Genomic DNA, 24988 nt, shown 5'->3' with positions numbered 1-24988 from the left:
CCATGTATCCAAGATGTATTTACTATCTATGGCTTTGCAAACAAATTCTAGGTTTTAACAAAGGAATGAAAATTCACTCATATTTGCACACTTTCTCAGCCTAGATTAAAAATCCCCGCCGTCTCCAGTCCGTCTAACGCCCCATCACAGCATCCAAAAAGCACACAAAAACTTCAAAGTGGGTCTCTCTGTCCGCCGCCGCCCATGACGTCACCGGAAATACCTGCTTGTGACACTCAACGGCCCGCCCTCTCGCGCCGGGCGCCGGAAGCAAAGCCGAGGCGACTGTGCGCCCGCTTCCGGGCCCGAACGCCATTTTCAGCGGTTGAATTTTGCTAGGGCTAGTTGTCGGTCGGGACAATGAGCTACGCCTACCATCAGAGCTGGGACCGCGATGCAGAGCCGCGGGGTTTCAGCCAGGGCTCCGGCGGCAGCGACGGCGGCGGCGGCGGCGGCGGCGGCGGAGGGAGCCGGGCCTCGGGCGGCGGCGGCGGCGGAGGGGGCCGCGGTGGCCGGGGACGGCATCCCGCGCATCTGAAGGGTCGCGAGATCGGCCTGTGGTACGCCAAGAAGCAGACGCAGAAGAACAAGGAGGCCGAGAGGCAGGAGGTATGCAGGTCAAGGCTGGATGCCAGCGTTTGCCCGCTGCTCCCCGCGGACCCTGACCCTCCCCTGGCGTTTCCTCGAGCCTCTGCCGAGCCCCGTGTAACGGGTGTCTGTAACCGGTGTCCGGTTGCCTCCTACCCCGAGCCATCACTACTGCAGCCCCAGTGCATGCTCTGTTTCAGGACGTGAGAACTAGGGGTGACTGCTCAATTCAGATTCCAGCTGAAGCCGACTTGATTAGGGATCCCATCTTTTCCTCTAACTTACTTACTGTCATTTTTAAGTTCTTTGCCTGGACCAGCCAACAAGAGCAGTAAAGCACTGTTATGAAATGTCAATCTTTGAGAAAAAGTAGTTTAGCTAATAGTAATCAGTAGCATTAAAGTGAGTCACGTGCCTCCCCCACCCCCTCCCGGCCCCCTTTCTGTAACTGAATAAGTTAACTTCCTTGGAAGGAAGACGCTGTAGTATTTGGCCAATCTCATCAGGGGGATTGCCAGTTTGGTTTGTGTCTTGAAGAGCTGTAGTATAGGAAATATATTTTTTGAGTGGCCTATTGCACAGAAGCCCTTGGACTAGTTTTTTAGTGACTTAATGAAACTCTCCTTTTATAATAGATCTAAAGCATCAGCTAGGCTAGCGCTTTGAAGCTATTTTATTCATTTTCCCTTTAGTCGCCTCATTTTTTATAGACGCTCTCTTGGAACTTTTAAAAAATTATCTTAATACTTTATTTCATTCTTCTTTTTGAAAAACAAACTTTTAAAACCTTGTTTCATACACAATTTTTGAATGCTGCTATGGGGAGCTGAAGCCTTTGCGTTCTAATGGGAAAGAAATATCTAAACAGGTTAAGTAAGTCGATTCTCCATATGTATGTAGGATGCACTGGATATTAATGCTATATAGGGTGGGCTGAGCTTGGACTCCTAGTCCTCGCTCCATCTCCCCGAGTGCTGGGATTTCGGGTGTGCTCACCTCAGGACTGGTCTTTTTGTACCAGAACTCTGGATCCCAGCCCGGTCTCCACACTCCCTCTTAGCAGCTGTCAGTGCCTTTTATCCACCTGCCAAGTGTGACTGAACATTGACTTTTCTGTTTCATTTTGGGAAAGCTGTTTGCTCTGCCTTCTTATCTTTACACCAGTTATGAGTCTGACCAATATTCTGTCCATAGCCTCTAAATTATTGAGTTATAGAGACACACACACACACACACACACACACACACACACACACACACACGCACGCACACACACACGCCCCCAGTGGTCTCTTAAAAAGAGATCATTTTATTCTTTACTTCCCAAATTAGTCATTGAAGCCATGGCACTTGTGTCTCTCATTGGTGTTTTCAGGGAATCATGGTGATCTCTCCATAACTTACCAGATTTCCCTCTTTGAGTTCTTCTTTCTGAGCTCAGACTGTTGAGTTCGATATAATCATAGTCTGCATTACTATAGTCTATTTCTACTCTTAATTAAGCTTTATGCCATTCTACTCTCTAAAATGAGCCATTGAAATACCTTTAAATGTGTATTTCAAGTGGTATAATTCTTCCTTTCAGCACTTTCAGCTTGTATGCTTTTACATTTAAAAAAAAAAAAGCTTCATGTTTACAAAATTAAAATACTCCAGAGGACCCTCATTGTTCTTTGAACAGATATGTATGGAAAACTTAAATTTTATGAGATGGTATTAGAGTACTTAATTGATAGAGATAACGTGTGCTAGGTGGCATAGACAGAATACTGTGTGACTATATAGAAAATATGGACTGTGTATTCCAATGAAAGGATCTTAAGAGATACAGAGAGGTTGAAGATTGATATTGGGCATATCATTGGGCAAATGAGAGTGAGCATTTCAAGATGATTCTGATCACCTAGACCAGTGGTCAGTAACTCTAATATTGCATCTCATGTTGTGGCGACCCCAACCATAAAATTAGTTCATTGCTATTTCATAACTATAATTTTGCTACTGTTCTGCAGTGATATAAAATGTGTGTTTTCAATGGTCTTGAGTGATCCCTGTTTAAAATGAGAGTAAAGAAACCTTAGGAATGAAGTATTAGTTAAGTGGGACTCAGGCAAATGGTGTATGGACCCTATGCTTTAATCGCCGCGTGACGAGTAAGGGCAAAAGAGGACCTTTTAAAGTCAATTAAAACAGTGATGAGATTTCCTAATTGCACTAATTATTAACATGAATCTGTATCCAGAACTCTGCTTTGCCTTTATTTTTTCATTTCAGATGTAAAGTAGTGTTATGCATGTTTGTATTTAACAGCTATGCCTTTTGCTTTTCACAAAATAGCGAGCTGTAGTTCACATGGATGAGCGACGGGAGGAGCAAATTGTGCAGCTGCTGAATTCAGTCCAAGCAAAGAACGATAAAGGTTCAGAAGCACAGATATCCTGGTTTGCTCCCGAGGATCATGGGTAAAATAATTTAAAAGGTTCTCTTAAAGAATAGCAAAGAGTAAAAGTGTTTGTCCCAGCATGGGCTAGACAAGAAAACAAAATGAAAATATATCCTGATCTCTTCACTAAGTTGATTTATTACTCTTCAGAATCCTTTTCAGTGTAAGGCAAATAGATTTGAAGAAAGAAAAAAATATTATTTATTTACTTCTTTGAGACAGGATTTCTATGTGTAGTCTTGGTTGTCCTGGAGCTCACTCTGTATTCCAGGGTGACATCCAACTCAGAGATTGCCTCTCTCTTTCCTCAAGTGCTGTGCACTGCCACACCCAGCTCTAAGAAAGAAACATTTTAGATACCATATTTCCCATAATTCAAGAGTGGGTATTCTGTGTGAGGTACTGGTACTTTTATTTCCTGCTGTCATCTCCTCTTTGCACAGTTCTTTGGGTCAGGTCTGCATGAAGTTAAGCTGCTGCTATTGCAGAAGGTTGCAAAAGCCATATTATTCATAGAAAAATGACAAGTATTCTGGTTATGTAATATAGCTTACTGTTTACAGCTCTCATCTCACAAAAGAGCAGCAGGTAGAAAAAAAAAGTAAGATAAACCAAATCCTTAAGAATCAGGGAAAGCAGCTGGGGGCACTGGTGCATCTTAAAATTGCAGCACTCAGGAGGCAGAGGCAGGAGGATCTCTGATTTCGAGGCCAGTGTCGTCTACAAAGCATGTCCAGGACAGCCAAGGCTACACAGAGAAACTCTTGTCTTTGAAAAACCAAGCCAAACCAAAAAAGACTGCAGAGAATGAATGACTGTTGTGTGTGTTTTAATTTCTTACATACTCAGAGCAGGGGGAAGTGAGACTGTATTCTGGGATCTAAGCATATTTTATAACTGCATTGTCATGCTTTCAGTGTTGGAGAGTGTGAGGATTTCAGAGAAGATGATGCTTTGTTTTGCCCCAGGTCCTGAGGCGGTCTTGATCTGATCTCTTTTCTCTTTATTTTGTGATCATAGGTATGGTACTGAAGTTTCTTCAGAGAAAAAAATAAACTCAGAGAAGAAGTTTGACAGCCAGGAAAAGAAATCACTGAACCAAGAAAAAAAGACATTTAGGAACACTGAGAAATCATACATTGACCGAGATTCTGAGTACTTACTGCAAGAAAATGAGCCCAGTGTAAGCTTAGACCAACAGTTATTGGAAGACTTGCAAAAGAAAAAAGCTGATCCTCGGTATATAGAAATGCAGGTAAAAGAACCAGATTGTGCGAAAGCAGTCATCCCTGTCCTTCCCTTGAAGAAGTTAGTTTGTGCTGTGGGTTAATTGCTCGGTGTAGATGAACGTGATCCCTCAACAAGACACCTCTGGGAAGGCTGTCTTTGGTGGTAGAGGAAAGCAGGGTGGAAATCCCATACAGCCCATAATATTGTATATTATTGACAGATGCTTATGTGGTGAGAAGAAATGTTTGAGAATTCTAATGCCACTGGGGACACAGTTTTCTAGGCCAATTTAGGGAGAAATCATGAGTCTAGGCACTTAAGTTAGGAGAATTGTGAAGTTTCTTCCAGCTCAGAACTAGTTCTTTTATAGATGGTAGAACTAAATTTTTCAAAAGCTAGATGATACATTTCAGTGTACTGCCGCATCCATGAGTCAGGTTTAACAAATTATTCCAGTATTACCTTTTTGTCAGATATTTAAGGACCCCTGCAGCCAAAATGTAAAATTAAATGATTTCTGTGTGATTTAGATGTAGATGTGATAGAATCTTCAAATATGCACACATATATATTTAGAGAAATAGCAAGCGTACTCTGGTGTCCTTAGCTTGTAAATATGTATTACTGCTTTTGAGAAGCACACCATCAAATCTGTGAGAAGGACGAGCCCATTGGCTGTATTGGTCAAGGTTGGATTTCCTGTTAGAGTAGATTAGCTGAGAGTGTCCCAGGTCCAAATTGGGTAGCTGATTGCTGACAATGAGAAGCAATATGATTTGGACACTGCTAAGACTTGGAGGTGAATTAATTTAGAGTCATTTGGCTGAGAGAACTTTTACATTTTGAACAGAGAATTGGTTCCTTTCTCTCTTTGCTTTGTACAAGGCACAACATTGAGATGGGGGACTGATGTAGCATTAAGAAAACTTAATCTTTGTTTTTCCCAGTCACTGATAAATGTTTCATTTCTGTTAAGGTTCAGGCATATTTACAATTGAGCTTTTTGCCATGAGTGTGGGAATGTGCATGTGAAGGTCTGAAGTGTCATACTCAGAAGTCATCCATGTTGGGTGCTCTGGTTGGTTTGTTTGTCTTTTGAGACAGGGTCTCTGTAGCTCTGCCTGGCCTTGAGCTCCCAGAGGTCTGCGTGTTGCTGCCTCTCTAGCGCTCAGATTAAAGGCATATCTGGCGCCAGCTTGGCCTTTTTGAGACAGGATCTCCCACTCTTTCAGAGCTCATCTAGTAAATTGGCTGGCCAGCAAGCCCTACTGATCTGCATATTTGTTTCCCTAATACTCACATACCACACCTGGCTCTTGTTTCAAATGTAAGTTTTAGGGATTGAACTCAGGTCTTAATGCAGGCAAGGCAAGCACTTTGTCAGTATTGGAATTATGTCCCTATCTCTCAAAAACATTCTGAAATTTTATTCATTTATTACTTATTTTAGAGAGAGTGGGGGTGTGGTGGCAGGAGCAGTGGGGTGGGGGGCAAGGGGCGTGGTTAATGTTCTTGTGAGTGCAGGTTCCCATGGAGGGCACTGCATTCTCGTGAGCTAGAGTGGCAGGTGATAGGCAGTCAACAGCCTGGGTGCTCAGAACTGAATTCAGGTCAGGTTCTCCGCAGGAGCAGGAGACTTTCTTAATGGCTGAGCCATTGTTAAAACCTTACTCCTAAAAAAAAGTTTAATTCTTCTTGGCAGTACACTGGTGTGTGTGTGTGTGCGCGCGCATGCTGATGTTGGGAATCGTCTACCTTAGTTTCTGAGTCAGTGTCTCTGAACCTGAAGCTCATTCACAGAAAGAGAATATGCATTATAATTTGAAAGGCAGTGTAATAGGTCATACATTAAGATGACTGCATTTGATGACATTGTATATTGGTAGTTTTTGAAATTATGACATACTTTAACAGTTGTAAAATAAATGTTTATGAAATACACAGTAACTCTTATCAATTCTAACCCTGAAGCTCACGTTCATTCATCACATTGGTGTATTTGTTTATGATAGTGAAAAGATAACCACACCACAAGGGTGGTAATAACGTCCTGGGTTATTTAGGACAGTTCCAATTTTAATTTTTATGTTTAATACTAGTTTTTAAATGAAAGATTCTTTTTGTTTTTCAGTAAGAAATATATTAAAACTACCTTGTTTCTATGCTGCTGAAGATTTTTTTTCATATTACAGGATGTATCTAATTGAATATAAATTCTAGTACTTTTTTTAGTGTGGATTGAGGGTTCCAGAATAATTTTGGAAATTCACAAGAAATTGTTACATCAATCAAATAAATTTCTCTTTTTGTTATTCTATTTGTTATCTACCAAATTGTAAATTTGTCAAGAAGCTGTGCGCATCAAAACTGTTACTTTTATATTTATCAATGAGATCTTTGGCAACCCTATGAAATTTTGAAGTCCATGAGGCATTGTTGATCAGAAATTAATAAACATTACAGTTCTGAAAGGGAATACTAAATTTTCTCTTTTAGTTAAAGGCACTTGCACTAAAGTAGTCATTGGATCTATTACAGTACCCATTGCATTAATAAATGGTACATAAATGAGTAGGGAAAAGAATGAAGATGACATTAAATCTGTGATGACAATATAGAATAGAAATAGAATAAAGTGATAAAGAAATTAGAGGTTGTTGCTATACTCCTAGGTGATGGGTAGCATTTTACTTCTAACCTTTAAGAACATACTTCTAGTAAATGTCCTGTAGTTCTGTTTAAGTCATGTTTTTTCACATGCACTATATAAAGTAATGAAAATACTCTTGGTCTACTACATTTACCTATTATATATTCTGATTATAATTTGGTGATGCTATTATTTTGAGAATGATTTTTGTTTTAATTTCAGCGTTTCAGAAAAAAGCTGCCTTCATATGGAATGCAGAAGGTAAAAAAAAAATGCTTTCTACCATTTAATTTGATTTGCACAAAAAGTTAACTACAGTTTAAAAAAAAAATAAGCTTTTCATTAAGAAATAAAAATTAACGAACCTTCTCCCATAGAGAAGTTAGCTGAGAAATGCCTTAGAGCTCTGGAAAGGTAAAAAGGGAAGGAAAAAAAAAAAGATTATGAGGCAGTTTTCTGATATTTTTGTCCAGAGATTATTAAAATCTTTGCAGTTTAAAAAGTAGAATTTCCATATGTGTCTCTGGAAGATTATGTTTCCCTTAACTCAAGACCAAGGGCTTGAGTTCCTCACATACACACCCTATGAAGAACAGCACAGTCCTTTATGTGACTCTTCCAATGTATGTTTTCTTTTTCTTTGCTTTTCATACCACTTTTTACCACCTGAAATCTGTGTGCGTTCCCCTCCTATTCCAAATGTTAGGTCTTGCGGTCAGAGCCTGTTTTGTTTATTCTGTATTTCTTAACTTGGAACAACACCTGCCATTATATTGCCATCAACAGAAACTGTTGAATGAATGAGTTACAGGCCACTTCTGAGCTTAGTAGTCCCTCAGTATCTGCAGGGATTGTTCTAGGCCCTTTGGGAATCGTGCCCTTAGATGTTCAAGTACTTTATATTAAATGGGGTCAGGTTTTCATGTAAAACTACACATATTCTTCTGTATTGTATTGCTTGGGGAATTATGTCAAGTTCAGTATAGGTGTAATTGCTTCTTCAAAAACTTTTCTTCTGTGCTTTAGTTCTACAAATGCAGAAGCCATGGGTTTTAAGGAACAAATGCTTACCAGCTGTGCTAGTGTTCAAACTGGGAACTTGTTCTCATGATATAAACTATTAGAATAGATAGGAAAATTTAAATGTAAGTTTTATATGAAAATATATAACATTCTTGAAAGCAAGGTAATTATTTTGTGAATACAGTGAACTGTTAGTATGAAGAGCATTAGTGTGTATCTAAAAATTTTAAGAAGTTTTTTGTCTAGATACCTAATTTACTATTTGCCTTCATTTACCTTTATTTGGATAGAATTTTAAGTACTTTGTCAGACTTGAGTCAGTATATGCTGTTCTTCACTCATTTTCTCTTTTGAACTAGGAGCTGGTAAATTTAATCAGTAACCATCAGGTAACAGTAATAAGTGGTGAAACTGGCTGTGGCAAAACCACTCAGGTTACCCAGTTCATCTTGGATAGCTACATTGAAATGGGAAAAGGGTCGGCCTGCAGAATCGTGTGTACTCAGCCACGAAGAATTAGTGCCATCTCAGTAAGTAAGCTCTCACTGTGACAGTCCTCTTTCTAAGTGACCTTGATTGAGCTTAAGTGGTTTTTAAGGTTTGCAATAATTCTTTATTAGGTTTAGAATTTGTCCCTATGAGAGCAAATACTTAATTGGTACATACTTGATAATAAATACATATGGGGAGACTGTCTCTTATCAGTAATGGATGCTTGCAGACTCAGCATAAATTATTTCCAGTACAGATCTAAAAACTGAAAAGCCATCAAATGTTTATAGAGGTGACAACATGCTGCAGAGTCTTCTCCATAGATGCGTTAGCTTCTGCCACTAGGCTTCCTCGGTGTTGTTTCAGTGGGACTGTCCCTTCAGTGTCTTTAGTGCGTGAATAGTGGTCAAAGCAGGAAGCCTTACTTTGCAAGTGAAGCTGTATTTCTATAGACAGTGAGTTTTGAATGAGGCTCCTCAGGTGAAGCTTAGCAGGATGAAGTAAGACATTGTTTTGGACGTCTCTTTTTGCCTGCATGGTTTAGGATAGGCAATGTTAGTCCAAATTGCAGGCAGTGATAGAAGTCAGCAATGATGATTATTAAATTTCATTTTCCATTTTGTGTTTGATAGCCATAACTTTCAAAAACAACTAACCAAGGACTAGGAGTTAAATACTAGTCTCTACTACAAAAAAAGAACAAGAAATAGAAGAGTAAATGAGAAATTTTCAATATGTATTTAATTTTAAATTACAACTATTATAGAGAAGTCAAAAAGAAAGTAACTAGACAATCTCATGAAAAGATTTTTTTGAAAATAGTGATGAGATGAATTTAGGCTTGAAGGTCTTTATAAATATAAATGAGAAATAAACTAAAGGCGCTGCTAGTGTATGATGCTCAAAGAAGACACCACATGGTTTATGTATCCAAGACTTGAATAAAGTATCTCTGGTCTCTCAGCTCATCTGAAAGCCAACTATGCTCTAACAACCTCAGAGTTTCAAGACAGTTAAATACATTTGTCTAGAGGAATCCATGTGTCACTTACAACTTTGTTTTATTTAAATTAAGGTTGCTGAGAGAGTAGCTGCAGAAAGGGCAGAGACTTGTGGCAATGGTAATAGTACTGGATACCAGATTCGTCTCCAAAGGTAAACAGTGTTCACCTTGGTTCATTATTTTTTGCATGCTGGTAGAATTTAGTGAAACTTTGAATCGGGAGACTTTGCCCCCTCTTTTATGTTGATTCTTGTTATTAGCATTGACATGTACTCTACGTATTTTAAATTATGTGTATACACCATGGCATGTGAGGGGGGGGTGAGAGAGAGAGAGAAGGAGGAGGAGGAGAGGAGACAGAGAGAGAGAGAGAAGGAGGAGGAGAGGATAAGAGAGGAGAGAGAGAGTGTGCGTGCGTGCGTGCGTGCGTGCGTGCGTCGACAAGTCAGAGGCTTGGCAGTTCTCTCTCCCACATATTTCCTGGGCATTGAATTAGGGTCACAGGCTTCATGGCAAGCAGAAGCGTCTCAATAGGCCCTTTCATGTTTTTGAAGGACAATCAAGCAGAGTTTATTGAGAAGTAAAAAAACAGCTCCCAGAGAGTGGTAGGAGACTAGTGTACATTTTGATATCACTTGACTATCCATTGATAGACTTTAGTTATTAATATGTATATCATTAACTCCATTATCAATCTCTACTAAATTTCTTTGGCCTTTCTTAGAGCTCAAGTTATTTGATCTGTTTAAATGAGCAGATTTCTGTTTCCTGAACCAGAAACTTAGGACCCATGAAATCATTCATTCAGTCTTTGAGTGTTAAAGGTTACACCTGTAAAAAGAAATAATTTTAGTATCAATGTGAACTTAAGGGTAATATTTCTTACTACTTCATTGTGGTAGATGCTAATATAACTAAAAATTAAGTATGAAGATTTTTCTCAAACTTTTTGGTGGAACTCAGTACTTTCCAGAAAAGAAAACCAAGAATCAATAACTTGTGTCTCCATTCACAGTCGGTTGCCAAGGAAGCAAGGTTCCATCTTGTACTGTACAACAGGAATCATTCTGCAGTGGCTCCAGTCAGACTCGTGAGTATGTTTCAATGATGAAGTAAGAAATATTAACAAAGAACTGATTAAGCTGGCTTATGCCTGTATCTCCGACACGTGAAAGGTGAAGGCAAGAGGCTCAAGAGTTCAGGTCCAGCCTTGTCTACATGAGACTCTTTCTCTCTCCACCCCCACACAAAGTTAAATAAACAGAAACGCTTCATAGATAATCCAAAGGTCTAATTTTTGTTGGTTGGCTTTCTTTTTATTTTGTTGTTTTGAGATGGGGTTCTCTGCATACCTGTGATTGTTCTAGAACTCACTCTGTAGACCAAGCTGTCATTAAGCAATCCATCCACCTGTCTCTGCTGCTTGAGAGCTGGGATGCACAAACACTGCCTGGCCAAAGATGTAATTATTAAACAGAACTGTGTTGTTAAAAATGTTTTCAGTTTTATACTGAGATGTAAAGTTCACACTTGTCTTCTAGGCATTTGTCCAGTGTTAGCCATATTGTACTTGATGAAATCCATGAAAGGAATCTACAGTCAGATGTCTTAATGACTGTTATTAAAGATCTTCTCAGTTTTCGATCTGACCTGAAAGTAATATTGATGAGTGCAACATTGAATGCTGAGAAATTTTCAGAATATTTTGGTGAGTAAAATTTGATAATATGATAGAAGAGTTATCAGAAAACTGAAAAGTTTAACTTCAAAACAAAAAAGTCTACACAGGACTGGGTAATCAGTTCTCTCCCACTGTGATGATAGCTAGTTTCTTGGTGTTGTCATTGCTGACAATGAAGTAGTACCACTGAAATCAAACTCCAGGAATGTAAATGTTTGTAGCCTTTGTTGTGTGCATGCGAATCTTCTGTTCCACAGCCTAGGCTGACAGATTTGCTGATGAGAGTATCAGCGCCCACTTGGGGAATTCTGTTGGCATACTAGGTAGTAGTTAGCAGTCTGTCTTCACTATTTCTTTTAAAATCTTAAGGTACTGGCCTTGCTTCAGGTTTGCCTATAAGAATGCAGTCTTTGAAGTGTTAAATAACTTATCCAAGGTTGTGTAATCAACAGGGATCAACACTGCTTTATTAACAGATTCTGAAACTAGATTTGAGTACATGGAAAAGTACATTCTGTGGAACATTTCTCAGTATTTTTCCTCCTTAGAATACAGAAATATTTAGGGAGAAAGACAAGAAATTGAAATGTAGTACCAGCGTATTTAAGTGTATTTTTAGTTTTTAAGAATGCCTGTAAAGTACATGCCAGTTCATCTTTCATAGCATTATGGTTTAGTTGGAACAGATATTGTGTCTTTCTGATTTTCAGTAAGGCTCCCAGACTTGATCTGAATAACTTATTTAGATGCAGATAAGATACAGAGCAGACAAGTTCATTTGCCCTGAGCTTAGTGTTTATTTATTGTACTGGATTTACTTGTTATAAAGTAATAAACAGCATTTTAGTAACTGCACTGAGATAATCTGGTATTAAGCTTTGGGTGGAAACAGTTTAATGTTTGACGACTTCCTGTTTTAACTTTTTGTTAATCCCTATAGTTTGTCAGCAAAACTAGGACTGATCACTTTCCGGTTTTGGATAATAGACTCAGTGTATTTAGAGTTCTACCTAAAATGCTTCTGTTGAGTATTCAGTGTCATTTTGTATAACTATGATTACTGTATACAGTTTGTAAAAGTAAAATAACTGTCAAAACTAAGCTTTTTCTTTTTAAGCCAGATGGGAATAGTAGATATAATGCAGAATATTTTTTAGCTTAAAAGTGTTGCGCTGTCTTAGTCACAGTGTGTTGACTTTTTATTTTGACCATTGAATACAGAGTCATGGGTATGTTTTCTCTGCCATTATAGGTAACTGTCCAATGATACATATACCCGGTTTTACCTTTCCAGTTGTGGAATATCTTTTGGAAGATATCATTGAAAAACTAAGGTAAACAGTAGGCAGTAAAATAATGTAAAAAGTACTAATGTATCACACTTCTCCTGTCAGATTTCGTCTTCATCATTGGCATCCTCCTAAATTCATTTATCATGGATTCCTAAACTTCTTTAGTTGGGAGCATTCCAGTAGACATACAGAATAATTTTCAAGCCAAAATCATTATCTTGTATTTGATTTCTGCCAGCTTTCCACCAGCACAAATAAAACAACGTGTCTTGTCAAATGTATCTTATGCTGAATGATAGTCTTCTACCTAGTTTTCTAGACTGTAAATTTAAGATAGTCTTTATCAAGCAGTATGGCAGTAATTTACTCTCCATGCTGAGTGACCAGCTTATGCCACATTTTCTACCTGTTCCCCGACACACTCAGCTTCTGCGAGCTGTGTCCTGTGTGTCTTCTTCCTCTGCACAAGCGCTTCTTGCTGTCACCTCTATTGGAATGGCTTTTTGGGTATTAGGATACTTTCTACTTTCTCCTCACAAATCTTCTGTGAACTCCCCCTCCTCCAAGGAGGATCTTGACATGCAAAACTTCTCTGAAAAACAGGCTGAGTATGTTGTGTACCAGAGTGCCTCTCAGTACTGGCTGAGAACTAGTACCAACCTTTAGCTGCCAGCAGCCTCCTCTAGCAAGCTGAACAAAATTGTCTGTTCCTTAATGGCAAAGACTAGGGAAGCCCAGCCTCTGAAATACATAGTCATCCCAAAGACCTTCGTCATCTAGCCTCTCTCTGTTAGGCGCATTTTCTTGTCACGGACCCTGTAGTTTACTAAATGTCCTATTCCTCATAGCCAGTCAAGGCTCTTCATGACTTCCTATTTTTATATGGTGTTTTTTTCTTTCAGATTCCATTTGACACCTTTGTAATTTTATCTGTAAATTCCTAAGGGGGGAAAAATCACAGTGTCCTCAATCTCTCTCTCACTTTTTGTATTATAACACTTACATTGACTGTCATGATTGCCGTGTGTATTTGCATCTTGCACAAGACTTTCAAGTTTTTAAAGTCAAGGATTTAGTCTTACTCATCTTGGTAACTTGCACATCACAGTGCCTTGCCTATAATACACACATGAACAAATAAGCAAATGTTAGAAATATAAACATTTGTAAATTTTTTGAAGGCTTAATAGCCCATTTATTATTTAAAACTGAAATTGATAGCAGGAAGGGAGGAATCTACAGTTTATTTTACATGAGGAAAAATGAGCTGAATTTTGGCTAGATGTGTGTGTAACATTCACACTCTGCTACACTGTGAGCATTTAAAAAAGAAAGAGAAAGAGTTGGCATACGTATACCCTTTACATTCTTGTCCTGATAGGGGTAAAGCTGTTAATAAGTGTGGGGCTAGTAGTAAGAAGCCAGACGCCATGTCATGAGTAGATTTGACAGGAAGAAAGCAGTGAAAGTTGGTGGAAAGGAGAGAGAAGTGTATTTCAGAGGGAGGAAGGGATGCTCTAAAAGAGACAGTCCATAGTGGTTGTCTGTGTTTTTGTTGTATAGTCTGGCCATAAACTTTTTGTGTACTTAACTCCACTTGGAACCATGCTCTCTACTTTCTATCATGCTATACTTAACAGTTACTTTGGTTTTTTTTTGTTGTTGTTGTTTTTTGTTTTGGATTTGGTGTGTGTTTGTTTGTTTTGACAAGGTTTCTCTGGGTAGCCCCGGCTGTCCTGAAATCTCTTTGTAGACCAGGCTGGCCTTGAACTCACAGAGACCCGCCTACCTCTGTCTCCCAAGTGCTGGATTAAAGGCATGCACCACCATTCCAAGCATCAGTTACTTTGAAGGAGATATTACACCATAGCTTGGCAGCATTAAAATGATGGAGTATCAGCTTTCTACATCTCATAATGAGTTGCATTCTGCTTTCTGGAAGGCTGAAACAGTCAAGCAACTATAGGGAAGGGGTCTAGCTGTTCAGCAGCCATCCCCTGGCCAGCTTGGGTAGAGATTTTTGTCAGTAGCCCCTGCTGTCTGTTACTTGAGAAGGAAGCATAGCAGAAAGTAGGATGGCTAGGTGTAGGCAGAATGTGGAGGGAGTGGCTGAGGGGCAGGGGAAGGTTACCTCTGATTGTTTGAAGTTACTGGGACGGGAACCAACTCTGCTTGTTGTTCTAATCAGGGTCAGTGTGAGTCTCACATTGCTCGCCTCAGGTCAGTGCCTTTATATGTAGTAAAGGGTTGGGGAGACCCTCACCACTGGTACTGAATAGGAAAGGCGACTTCCACATTCTGCTGTTCACTGGATGCCCGGCATTTTTATCACCTTTTAAAAAGATTTTTATGCTAGTAGTAGGGTAAGAGTATGAAGTGCACAATTCTGACTAAAGCCTTGAAGTTGAGTCCATTCTGCAGGAGCACAGCCAGTCAGTGGCAGGGCACCACACTGTTCCCCCTGGCTCCACTCTCCTCCCATCCCATGCTCTCCCCTGACCTCTGGCTGTTAAAGTTAGCTTCAGTTTTCCTTTGCTTTTCCCACCCTCTCAGAGCTCATAATGCAAATGAGTAATTCTTGGGCAGCTGTACTTCCTTTGTTTCTAAAGCTCACTATTGCATTGTGGATTCTCTATAGCCCTAGACAGGACTCATAGAACTTAAATATTAATTCTGGATCTCCCTAACCTGTAACTGTGGCAGCAGAGCTATGCAGTTTGTAACGTACATCTGATATTCCTGGACTTACTAATTCAAATCCTAGAGATTCGGGAATCTTATTTTATATGCTCCACAAGAAATTCTTATGTGCAGTTTGGTTTTGGAAAACTTTAAAAGTCCAAGTTATCCTATTAAGCAGTCATTAAGTCTTATTTTGGGCCTTTTACTTAATAAAAACATTTATTTTTTTAGCTACAAAGTTGTAGCTAAAAGTTAAATCATTTTTCATTTAGATTATTAAGATGGCATATAGATTTATGTGCTCTGGGAGATATAGTGAAAATATTCTTTTTAAAATATATTTTATTAATTTATTTATATTACATCTCAATTGTTATCCCATCCCTTGCATCCTCCCATTCCTCTTTCCTTTTCATTTTCCCCTTACTCCCCTCCTCTGTGACTGTGACTGAGGGGGATCTCCTCCCCCTGTATATGATCATAAGATATCAAGTCTCTTCTTGGTAGCCTGCTATCCTTCCTCTGAGTGCCACCAGGCCTCCCCATCAAGGGGACGTGGTAAAAAATGGGACACCAGAGTTCGTGTGAAAGTTAGTCCCCACTCTCCACTCAACTGTGAAGAATGTCCTGTCCATTGGCTCGATCTGGGTAGGGGTTTAAAGTTTACTGCACGTATTGACCTTGGCTGGTGCCATAGTTTGAGCAGGACCCCTGGGCCCAGATCTGCCTGTCATAATGATCTACTTGTAGAAAATATTCTTTAGAAATCTCCAGTGTAAAAACTCAGGCATGTGTAAAGCCATGTTTCAAGTGTGGGAAGATGTGTAACTCTTTTTATTTTAGATATGTTCCAGAAAAAAAAGAGCATAGATCCCAGTTCAAGAGGGGTTTTATGCAGGGTCATGTAAACAGACAAGAAAAAGAAGAAAAAGAGGCTATCTATAAAGAACGCTGGCCAACTTATATAAAGGAACTGAGAACAAGGTAAGTGTGTGTTTGAGGAAAGAACACATGGCTGGACCAAGTAGCGTTGTTAGATTTTGAGTATGCTTGAAGGGAGAGAATCTCATTCTAGCTGAAAACTGTACTGATTTGACATACCTGCTGTTTATTATTCTAGTAATTTTAATTTTCTCATATCTATAGTTTATTCATATGCAGACGGAGTTAACGTTAAGGTTTTATAGCTGATTAACCCACAGAAAACTTAACAAGCATTTTCATGACTTTCTGTGTGATTTTGTTAGATACTCTCCAAGTACTGTAGATGTTTTGGCAATGATGGATGATGATAAAGTTGATCTGAATTTGATTGCTGCCCTTATTCGATACATTGTTTTGGAAGAAGAGGTTAGTTTTGTTTAGTTTTTCTTCAAGTAATGCATTTTTAAAATGTTATTAACATATCAAAGCCATAATTCATTTTCCTAAATGCCTTTTAAAAAGTTTACTAAAAGAAAATCTCAAAATAACATATTTAGGAATTTAACCTATTTAAAGAAAACACTAAACAAATTATCTCTGGATTGTAAATCTGAGTTAATTTTAATGGGATCTGTATTCATTTAAATAGTAACTAAAATTCAAAACTACTTTACTTTTAGTGAAGATTTAGATGTTCATAGTATTGCTTGTTAGTGTGATTATTGAAGTGTGGCCCTCTTAATAGTAATTTCCTATTTATATAGGACGGTGCAATACTGGTCTTTCTACCAGGCTGGGACAATATCAGTACTTTACATGATCTATTGATGTCACAAGTGATGTTTAAATCAGGTATTTCATAATGTATTATACTATATAATTGCAAGACTGACACTGGAATTCATGTGGTATGTGGGATCCTCTCCACTTTTAATTTTAAGAAGTTGTTACTTACAAAGCTACATTCATCATCTAAGTCCAGTTAATATTTTTACTTTAAGAATTTGCATGTTTTCTAAAAGTTCCGAGTTATAAGTAAATATGGGACATACGTTTTGAAGCTTTTTAGTTTTATGAATTATTAAACTTGCCTAATAAAATTGAGCTTTAAGGTTACAGTGTTGGTATTTAGGGACTTTGAGTTTTTGTTCCCCTTTCATTAGAGGTTTTATTAATAATCAAGATGAAGTTAATGAATGGCCTTTTATGGATGTGATTTATAAAGATAACTCTCCCTATTGAGAATTCTTTTAGAATTTGGCCAGGTGCTAGAGATGAGGCTCAGTGGTTAAGGGTGCTTGCTGCTCTTTCAGAGGGTCTGAGTTCAAGTCTCACATCAGGCAGCTGACAGCTGTTAGTAACTCCAGTTGAAGGGCATTCAGCTCAGTCTTCCGACCTTCATAGGCATACAGACACGTGGCATGTGTACATAAGAAAGACATACACATAGTAATAGAAAAAATTGTCTTAATCTTGAAAAGAATTCATAAGCAGATGCTAATCAATATAAAATAAATTAACAAAGTAAAATTTTAACTGGAACTCATTGGAACACTCAGAAAACAATTATAGAAAAGCTTGGTTTGGCTGTATGTAGAAATATAAATTAAGAATTATGTGATTTCAGCAGCTGAATTTATTATTTCATACATGTACCATGTATGTTTTAAGGGGCTTTAATTTACTTTACTTTTTAATTTTCAGATAAATTTCTTATTATACCTTTACATTCACTGATGCCTACAGTAAACCAGACACAGGTATGTTCTTAAATTTGTTTTTTTGGTCTTTCTTATTGAAGCAAAAGACCACTATTTACTGTGTTTTGCTTAGTTTTTGAAATTAAACTGTAATTACATTGATTTCCCTCTTCTTTTTCGTCTCCAGCCCTACCTGTGCATTCACCCACCACCACTGCCCTTTCAAATTCAAGGCCTCTATTTCTTTGTTGTTGTTGGTGGTGGTGGTGGTGGTCGTGGTATGTGTCTCTTAGTGTCTGTGAGTGTGTGTGTGTGTGTGTGTGTGTGTGTGTGTGTGTATGTGTGTGTGTGTGTGAACATTGTTAAATATATAAATATGCCCTGAATCCATAAAATGTTGCTTATATATCCATAATTATTAGGGCTGACCAGTTGGTATTGATTAACCCACTGGTGTCCTGTTCCTCAAGAAAGACTATTTTTTTCCTCCTCCTCTCACATTCCTTAGATACCTGTAGTTCTTTGTCTAGGGTTGAGGCCTTAGGGCTTTCCCTTGTTGTTAGCATGATATGTTGGTGTCCGCCATCAGGTCTTGTTTAGGCAGCCAAATTGATGAGACTTCATAGGTGTTGCTTCTCTGACAAATCTAAAGCTGGAATCTCACATCAAAATTTGCATTCCTCTGACTCTTATAATCTTTCCACCCCATCTTCTGCTATGATCTCTGAGCCTTAGGTGCAGGAATTGTGTTATAGATGTAACAGTTGGGACTGTGTAGCACACAGTCTCTCATTCTCTGCCTTTTGATTGGTTAAAGTTTTTGGTGGTGGTCTCTCTTGTAAGGATAAATATTTCGAATGTAGTTCAGAATTATATTGGTTTAATAAGGTAACAGTTGTAGGTTTTCCTCCGAGGTCGGTAGCTTCACTGTTCCTGGGTACTTGGTTAGGTTAGATTTTCAGTAGCAGGCATGCTTTCCCTTTTGTTGATCAGGCTTTAAGTTCAATTCGAGAGCTAAGCTGGTTGTTGGTTACTACCAAGATAGGCACTGCAGTATTGCACACTTAGGGGTATCAGGCACCGTAGCTGGGTACAACTGTTGCTTTCTTTCCTCCCTGGAAGCTGGATGGTGCCTTCTGGTATCACGAAAGCTAGTTTTCCAGAGGAGACTTTCAGATCAGAATCATTTGGAATGCTCTGAGTTCATTTCTAAAGCACATGGTGTCTTCAGCAACAGTCTGACAGCCAAGGGCAACAGCAATACCCTGTGTTTGGGGAGTCTCCTAGACAGCTCTGACCACCAACTCAAGACAAAAAGAGGTTTCCAAACAACCTGGTGTTGAATTTTTCTTAGATAGTATATGGCTCTTGGAGGATTGACACCCCAGATGATAAAATTCACTTAAAGATATTTCTTTATAGGCTTATTTGTATTATATGTTCTTTACCTTTAAAGAAACACTTTCAACTAGTGATCTGTGTTGAAAATACTTTATAAAAAAACATTTCTTTGGAGAATGGTTTTACAAAAACATAACCATGATAATTTACCATCGGATTAGTTTTGTTAATGTTAGAAAAGTTTAAAAAAATGGTTTCATCAGTAACTGGTTTAGTTTTTCTGAAGCAAAGAAAAAAAATTAACTCACACAGTATATGTTGGTGTTTGAGATTGTGATTTAACACAATTAGAATATTAACAGATTCCTGTTTTATCTATAATGTATTACATCTGTTTTGACTGTCAGATCCATGATTTTCTTAATGAGAATGGTAATTTGTGATACTACAGGGTATCACTAGGTATCTTCAGACCCTAGTAGAATGAATGAAGTGGGTTAAAATTTATCTTTCTTTCCTTCCAGTTGTTTTTACTCTTTTTAACAAGAAATAAATATGACTCTTTCAGTTTGTTTGGTGAAACTTTGATCCAATTGTGGAGGTTCTTCCATGCTTAACACCCAAACCTAGTAGACTACACATACATTGGCTAGAGAATGCGTGCCCACTGCTCTGTTTCATAAATCAAGGATGAGAACATTCTTTCGGGTGTGTGTTTGCATTACAGTCAGTGGTACTTGACTACTTTCTCTTCCTTCAACTTTGGTTGTAGTATTTGTAAGCTTTGACATTTAAAAAGGATATTTTACTCCAGTCTCTTCTCAAGCTAATCTACCATGCTGTTGTATTGACAATCATTCTGAAGGCAAGGTATGTGCGTTGTTGGTTGCTAATTCTTTGTTTGGCCTTATGAGTCTTGTCCTCAGACTAAAGTTGTTTTCCTTTCTGTTCATCAGTTTTTGTTAAAGATGTGCTAAAAGTAGGAGGAACTTTGTTTTCCTCTTTTTTGTGACACATGTCTGACATCTGGGTTTGCAAGAGGAGGATTTTATCATGTTGAATATGTGTTTGTTAATGATAGATTGATAAACAAGATACATATTATTAAAGAACATAAATGCTAAAAAATGATCACAATATCTCAAGCAATAACATTGTAAAAGCATGTCAGAAATTAGTATACTTTTGATGTATTTATTCTTACAGGTATTTAAAAAAACTCCTCCCGGTGTTCGGAAAATAGTAATTGCTACCAACATTGCAGAGACTAGGTAAAAACTATTTTAAATGTCGGCTATCGGTAATTACATAAATTTTGAGCACCATTCATTATTAAGATAGTTTAACCTTTATTCTCTGTAAGACACTCTATAATCTTTTTTAAAAGGTCACTTTTTAACATTAGTCATGGGCTACAAATATAAACTGAGTTTTTCTAAAGCTTTTCTATCATTTTTAGTTCTCTTTTTCAAAGTAGCCCTTTAAGAAGTTGTTTTTTAAAACTTCTCTAAGGAACCATGGGAGCCTGTGTAGATTTACTCCTTTTGTCTGACTCCAGTTAGGGATAGTATTATTTTAGAATTACATGCAGCCTTAAACATTTCTAACTCTCTACTGGAGATACTTGCTGAAACAAACAGTTTTTTAGAAGCTGCTGTTAAACTGTAGTCCTCTAGGGCCTCAAAGCTGGTCATAAGGTGGTGGAGATGCTGAGAAGATGGCTGGGAGCAGACAAGGGCGCAGCCTGTGACTATACTCTTGCTGCCACTGTTCATAAGGACGCTGCCTACTGTCAGGCTCTTGACTGATATGGAAAAATGTGAGAAGAGTAGTGAAAGTTCTGGCCTAATAAAATCCACTTGATCCAGTAAAAATATTTCAAATGAATTAAAATCTATAGGCTTGGTATAAGTTAATAGTCTTCTTGATGTACTCTTAATATTTTGTATATCTATTTTCCGTACAGCATCACCATAGATGATGTGGTTTATGTAATAGATGGAGGAAAAATTAAAGAAACACATTTTGACACACAGAACAACATCAGTACCATGTCTGCTGAGTGGGTTAGCAAAGCTAATGCCAAGCAGAGGAAAGGGAGAGCTGGAAGGTAAGCTGGAGGTGTTGTCCAGGGCCTAGACAACACGGGATAAGTATGTGAGCAAATCATATTACTAGGAGAGTTAGTTAGCTTGCATAGTGTAGTGAACTCATAATGCTTTGGGGGCTATTAGATTTTATTTTTTATTTTAATTGGCATATAAAATAAGTTTGTAATATTTTCATGTACTTAAATAATTATACTTTCCCTTTATTTCTTTTACTCAGGTAATTCCTCCCTCTTTCATATAACATCCACTTCTCTGTTCCCTGTGCCTCTTGTATTTATATTTCTTCCTTCCCACTTTTTTATATTTTATATCATCTCTTTAAATTTTCATATGACTGTTTACCTGCCTATCTGTTCATCATCTGTCTAACTCATGCATATACCAAGTTTACATATAGACTCTGCGTAGGAGAGTACATTTGGAATTTGCCTTTTGGGTTTTTTCCTGTAGGTATCATTATTTCATCTTTACAACAGCGTGAAATTCTGTTTTGTGTGAATATCACATTTTCTTTATCTACTCACTGTTGCTGGACGCTGAGTCTGATTGTGTATCTTGGCTCTTGGTTAAGGTAGTGCTCAAGTGGCTGTGCAAGCACTGCAGTGGCCTGCTTACTTAGATTCCTCTGTATGTGCACTCAGGGAGCAGCACAGTGCTGTCCATATTTGTAGTCACTGAGAACACATCATCAGTTTGCGTGGCTAGTATACCAGTTGACACTGCACCAGCAGTGTTGTGTTTCTTCAACCTGCATCTCCACCAACATTTGTTGTTTTGATGTTAGCCATTATAAAGAGGTGAAATGAATCTCAGTATAGTTTGAATTTGCATTTCCCATGCCTAACTACTATAGCAACACATATTAAAATAAAAAAAAATAGTTCTGTTCATACTTTTTTGGAAGATTATCTATTTTCCAAATTATTTGTTAAAAATTAATAGCCTTTATTATATCACTCCCAGTTTTGTTTCCATGTCTGTTCTTAAAGTATGCATTACTTACTACTGACTACTACTAGAGGAGTGTCAGCTCCTCCTAAATGCTTTATAGACTTAATTCTCACTTCATATCTGAGTTAAGCAGCTACTTGTTTTAAAAATAAGGATATTAAGTTAGAGAGATATTAAATAACTTGCTCAGAGTCCCAGAGTTTTGTACATAGCAGGGATAGAATTTGAATTCAAGCAGCCAACCCACAGTCTAGGTTTCTACTCAGATTCTGACCACTACTTACCAGTGAAAACACGAGGGAACACCTTTTCTCCTTTGATGTGGTTGTAGTAGAAGAATAAAGCCATCTGTTTTAATGATAAGAACAGTATTTGTCCTGATCATTACACATTTTTGCTACTGCTTCTTTTTGGTGAGTACTTACAGTATTTCATGCTAGTGACAGAATCGTGCCTGATATTCCAAAAGACTTGTTCCTTTACCTCTTACAAATTAAAAAAAAAAAAAAAAGTCACCAGTCTTACATATGAACTCATGTAAGGAAAGAAAAGTTAAAGAAAACTATTGACCATTATTACATCATCCATTTGTCTTAAAAGCTTGCTGTAATCTTTTCAGTTTGACCCTATTTAACCTGGTTTCTAGATAGTTTCTTACATCATGACATTAATACATCACAAAGCCTGATTTAATTGATGGTTACTTTGGAGACTAGAAAAAACATGTGATCCCTCTAGATAATAGAAGGTCTGTGCCACCAGCGAGAAGTTAGATAATAGAAAGCTACAAGTTGAGCAAGGTGAGAGGAACTTCAGAAATAGGGAACCAAATTGTGAATGGGGGATGTCTTGCTTGCTTTCTAAAACTGGAGCTTGAGAGCTAACAAAAGACATAGAAGTTAGTTTGAATATACCACAGGACAACTGTAGTTCAGAGTAATATATTGCATACTTTATAAGGGCAAAAGGGAGGTGCTGAAGTCTTATATAACAAAATGAGGTTATGCAAATGAACTGATATGCTACCTTTAATCCCAGCACTTGGGAGGCAGAAGCAGGCGGATCACTGTGAGTTCGAGGACAGCCTGGTCTACAAAGTGAGTTCAGGACAGCCAAGACTACACAGAGAAACCCTGTCTTGAAAAACAAAACAAAACAAAGCAAATGAACTGATGTAATTAATGCACATATATTCAAATGTATTACATTATACTTAAAGTTATTAATGTATTATGTATTAGCTAAAAGAAAAATAATGTCTTAGAAAGGAAAGAAACCAGAACTCCAAAAAATAAAATATAAAATATGGACATGGGGTTTAGGGTCTTTCCAAATAAATATGAAGGAAATAAGGTGAATAACAATTGTGTGTGTGGCTTGTGAGAAATGGATACTGGGTACTTTCCCTTCCTGCTCTTTCTTTGGCGTTCTAAAAGTCATGGTTTTGATGATGCTCTTTCTTTTTTTTCTTTTTTCTTTTTAAGAGTTCAGCCTGGTCATTGTTATCATCTGTACAATGGCCTTAGAGCAAGTCTTTTGGATGATTACCAACTACCAGAAATTTTGAGAACTCCTTTGGAAGAACTTTGTTTGCAAATAAAGGTATATTAGTTGAAAGAGTTAACTTAATGACGGGTGGTATTATATTTTCAAAGTTTTAATAGAAGGAAGTATAGTATGAATCTACAAAAAGGAATTATTTTTATGCACTTCGTTTTGCTTGTGTGAGGAAACTACGTAAGCTTCCTTCTGATGTATATCAAGCAGTTTTTAATGTTGGAATCAGGGCACCTGTGTTTGGTTCCCACTTCCTACCTGGATACTTGTTCTGCTTCATTGAACAGATTGTTGTATAAAATTTCTAAGACAGTGCTGGACATGGAGCAGTCAGTAAATGTCAGCTCCCATATCTGATTTTGTGCTTCAGAGGATTAAAGCCAGGGCATTTTATTAGGCAAGTTCTCCTTTTATTTATTTTATTTTATTTTTTTTATTTTACTTTATTTTATTTTGACTTTGAGATGGTCTCAGTAATTGGCTGAAGTTGACCTTGAACCTCCTGCCTCAGCCTCCTGAATAGCTGGTATTATAGCCCTGTGCTACCAGGTCTTGCTACCTGTTCTTATGTCTTCAAATATTATTATCTCTTTGTGTGTCTGTCTGTCTGTCTCTAAGGTAATGAGTATTTTAATGTGATAACTTTTTTCACTAGTAGATTTGCTCTTAGAAAATGGTATATAAGCTGTCGAGTATATGTTTTTATGTTGTTTTGATTTATATTTAACTATTTGTTTCCACAGATTTTAAGGCTAGGTGGAATTGCTTATTTTCTGAGTAGGTTGATGGATCCGCCATCAGATGAGGCAGTATTGCTCTCCATAAAACACCTAATGGAACTGGTAAATTTGATTTTCTTCAGTAAACTTGGATTTAGCATGTTTGAGCACTACTTAAAAGATCTTATTATTCCATAGTAGAACCCTGACAGATTTCATATACTTTGCTCACATTTTTAAGATGCAAGTCTTCATGAATTTTGTTTGTTGCAAGATTGATTTAAAATTACATGAAATCTTGAAATTTTTCTTTAGTTGTATTCATATGTGGCCTTGAACTGGGTTGGTTTATGCTACTCTTTCTGATTACCATAATGCTATGTTGTTAGAGTCAAGTGATTAAATGGTAGTGTAGACATTTGATAGAAGTAACCATTATATTTTGAAAGAATATAAACAAATGGCTTCTCTCTGTGATGCTGTGACAATCATTGAACTGTGATTCGCTATGATAACTTATTTCTATAGAATAAGACTTTCTGGTTTGCTTGTTCCTTTTTATGTTCTAAGAAACTCTTTAAGTGAGACAGTCATTCGTGGT

General features: G+C 37.7%; 1 protein-coding gene across 1 annotated transcript in view; it reads left to right on the top strand.

Annotated features, from left to right (window-relative positions):
- The first annotated feature begins 223 nt into the window (after positions 1–223).
- Positions 224–24988, top strand: part of DHX36 (DEAH-box helicase 36) — a 41204-nt gene continuing 16439 nt past the window's right edge. Inside the window, exons 1-17 of the mRNA XM_084769118.1 lie at positions 224–609; positions 2926–3050; positions 4052–4286; positions 7134–7172; positions 8294–8464; positions 9502–9581; positions 10445–10519; positions 10971–11137; positions 12363–12444; positions 15928–16068; positions 16332–16434; positions 16773–16860; positions 17713–17768; positions 20256–20320; positions 21016–21159; positions 23596–23713; positions 24412–24510. Of these exons, the coding sequence (XP_084625244.1) occupies positions 361–609; positions 2926–3050; positions 4052–4286; positions 7134–7172; positions 8294–8464; positions 9502–9581; positions 10445–10519; positions 10971–11137; positions 12363–12444; positions 15928–16068; positions 16332–16434; positions 16773–16860; positions 17713–17768; positions 20256–20320; positions 21016–21159; positions 23596–23713; positions 24412–24510 (2037 nt within the window). The 5' untranslated portion in view covers positions 224–360. The remainder of the gene's footprint in view (positions 610–2925; positions 3051–4051; positions 4287–7133; positions 7173–8293; positions 8465–9501; positions 9582–10444; positions 10520–10970; positions 11138–12362; positions 12445–15927; positions 16069–16331; positions 16435–16772; positions 16861–17712; positions 17769–20255; positions 20321–21015; positions 21160–23595; positions 23714–24411; positions 24511–24988) is intronic.

The sequence above is a fragment of the Acomys minous genome (genome assembly GCF_964271855.1).
Source record: "Acomys minous genome assembly, chromosome: 19".
Classification (NCBI taxonomy): Eukaryota; Metazoa; Chordata; class Mammalia; order Rodentia; family Muridae; genus Acomys; species Acomys minous.
The sequence above is the reverse complement of the archived record's forward strand: the minus strand, read 5'-3'. Positions and strand labels throughout refer to the sequence as shown.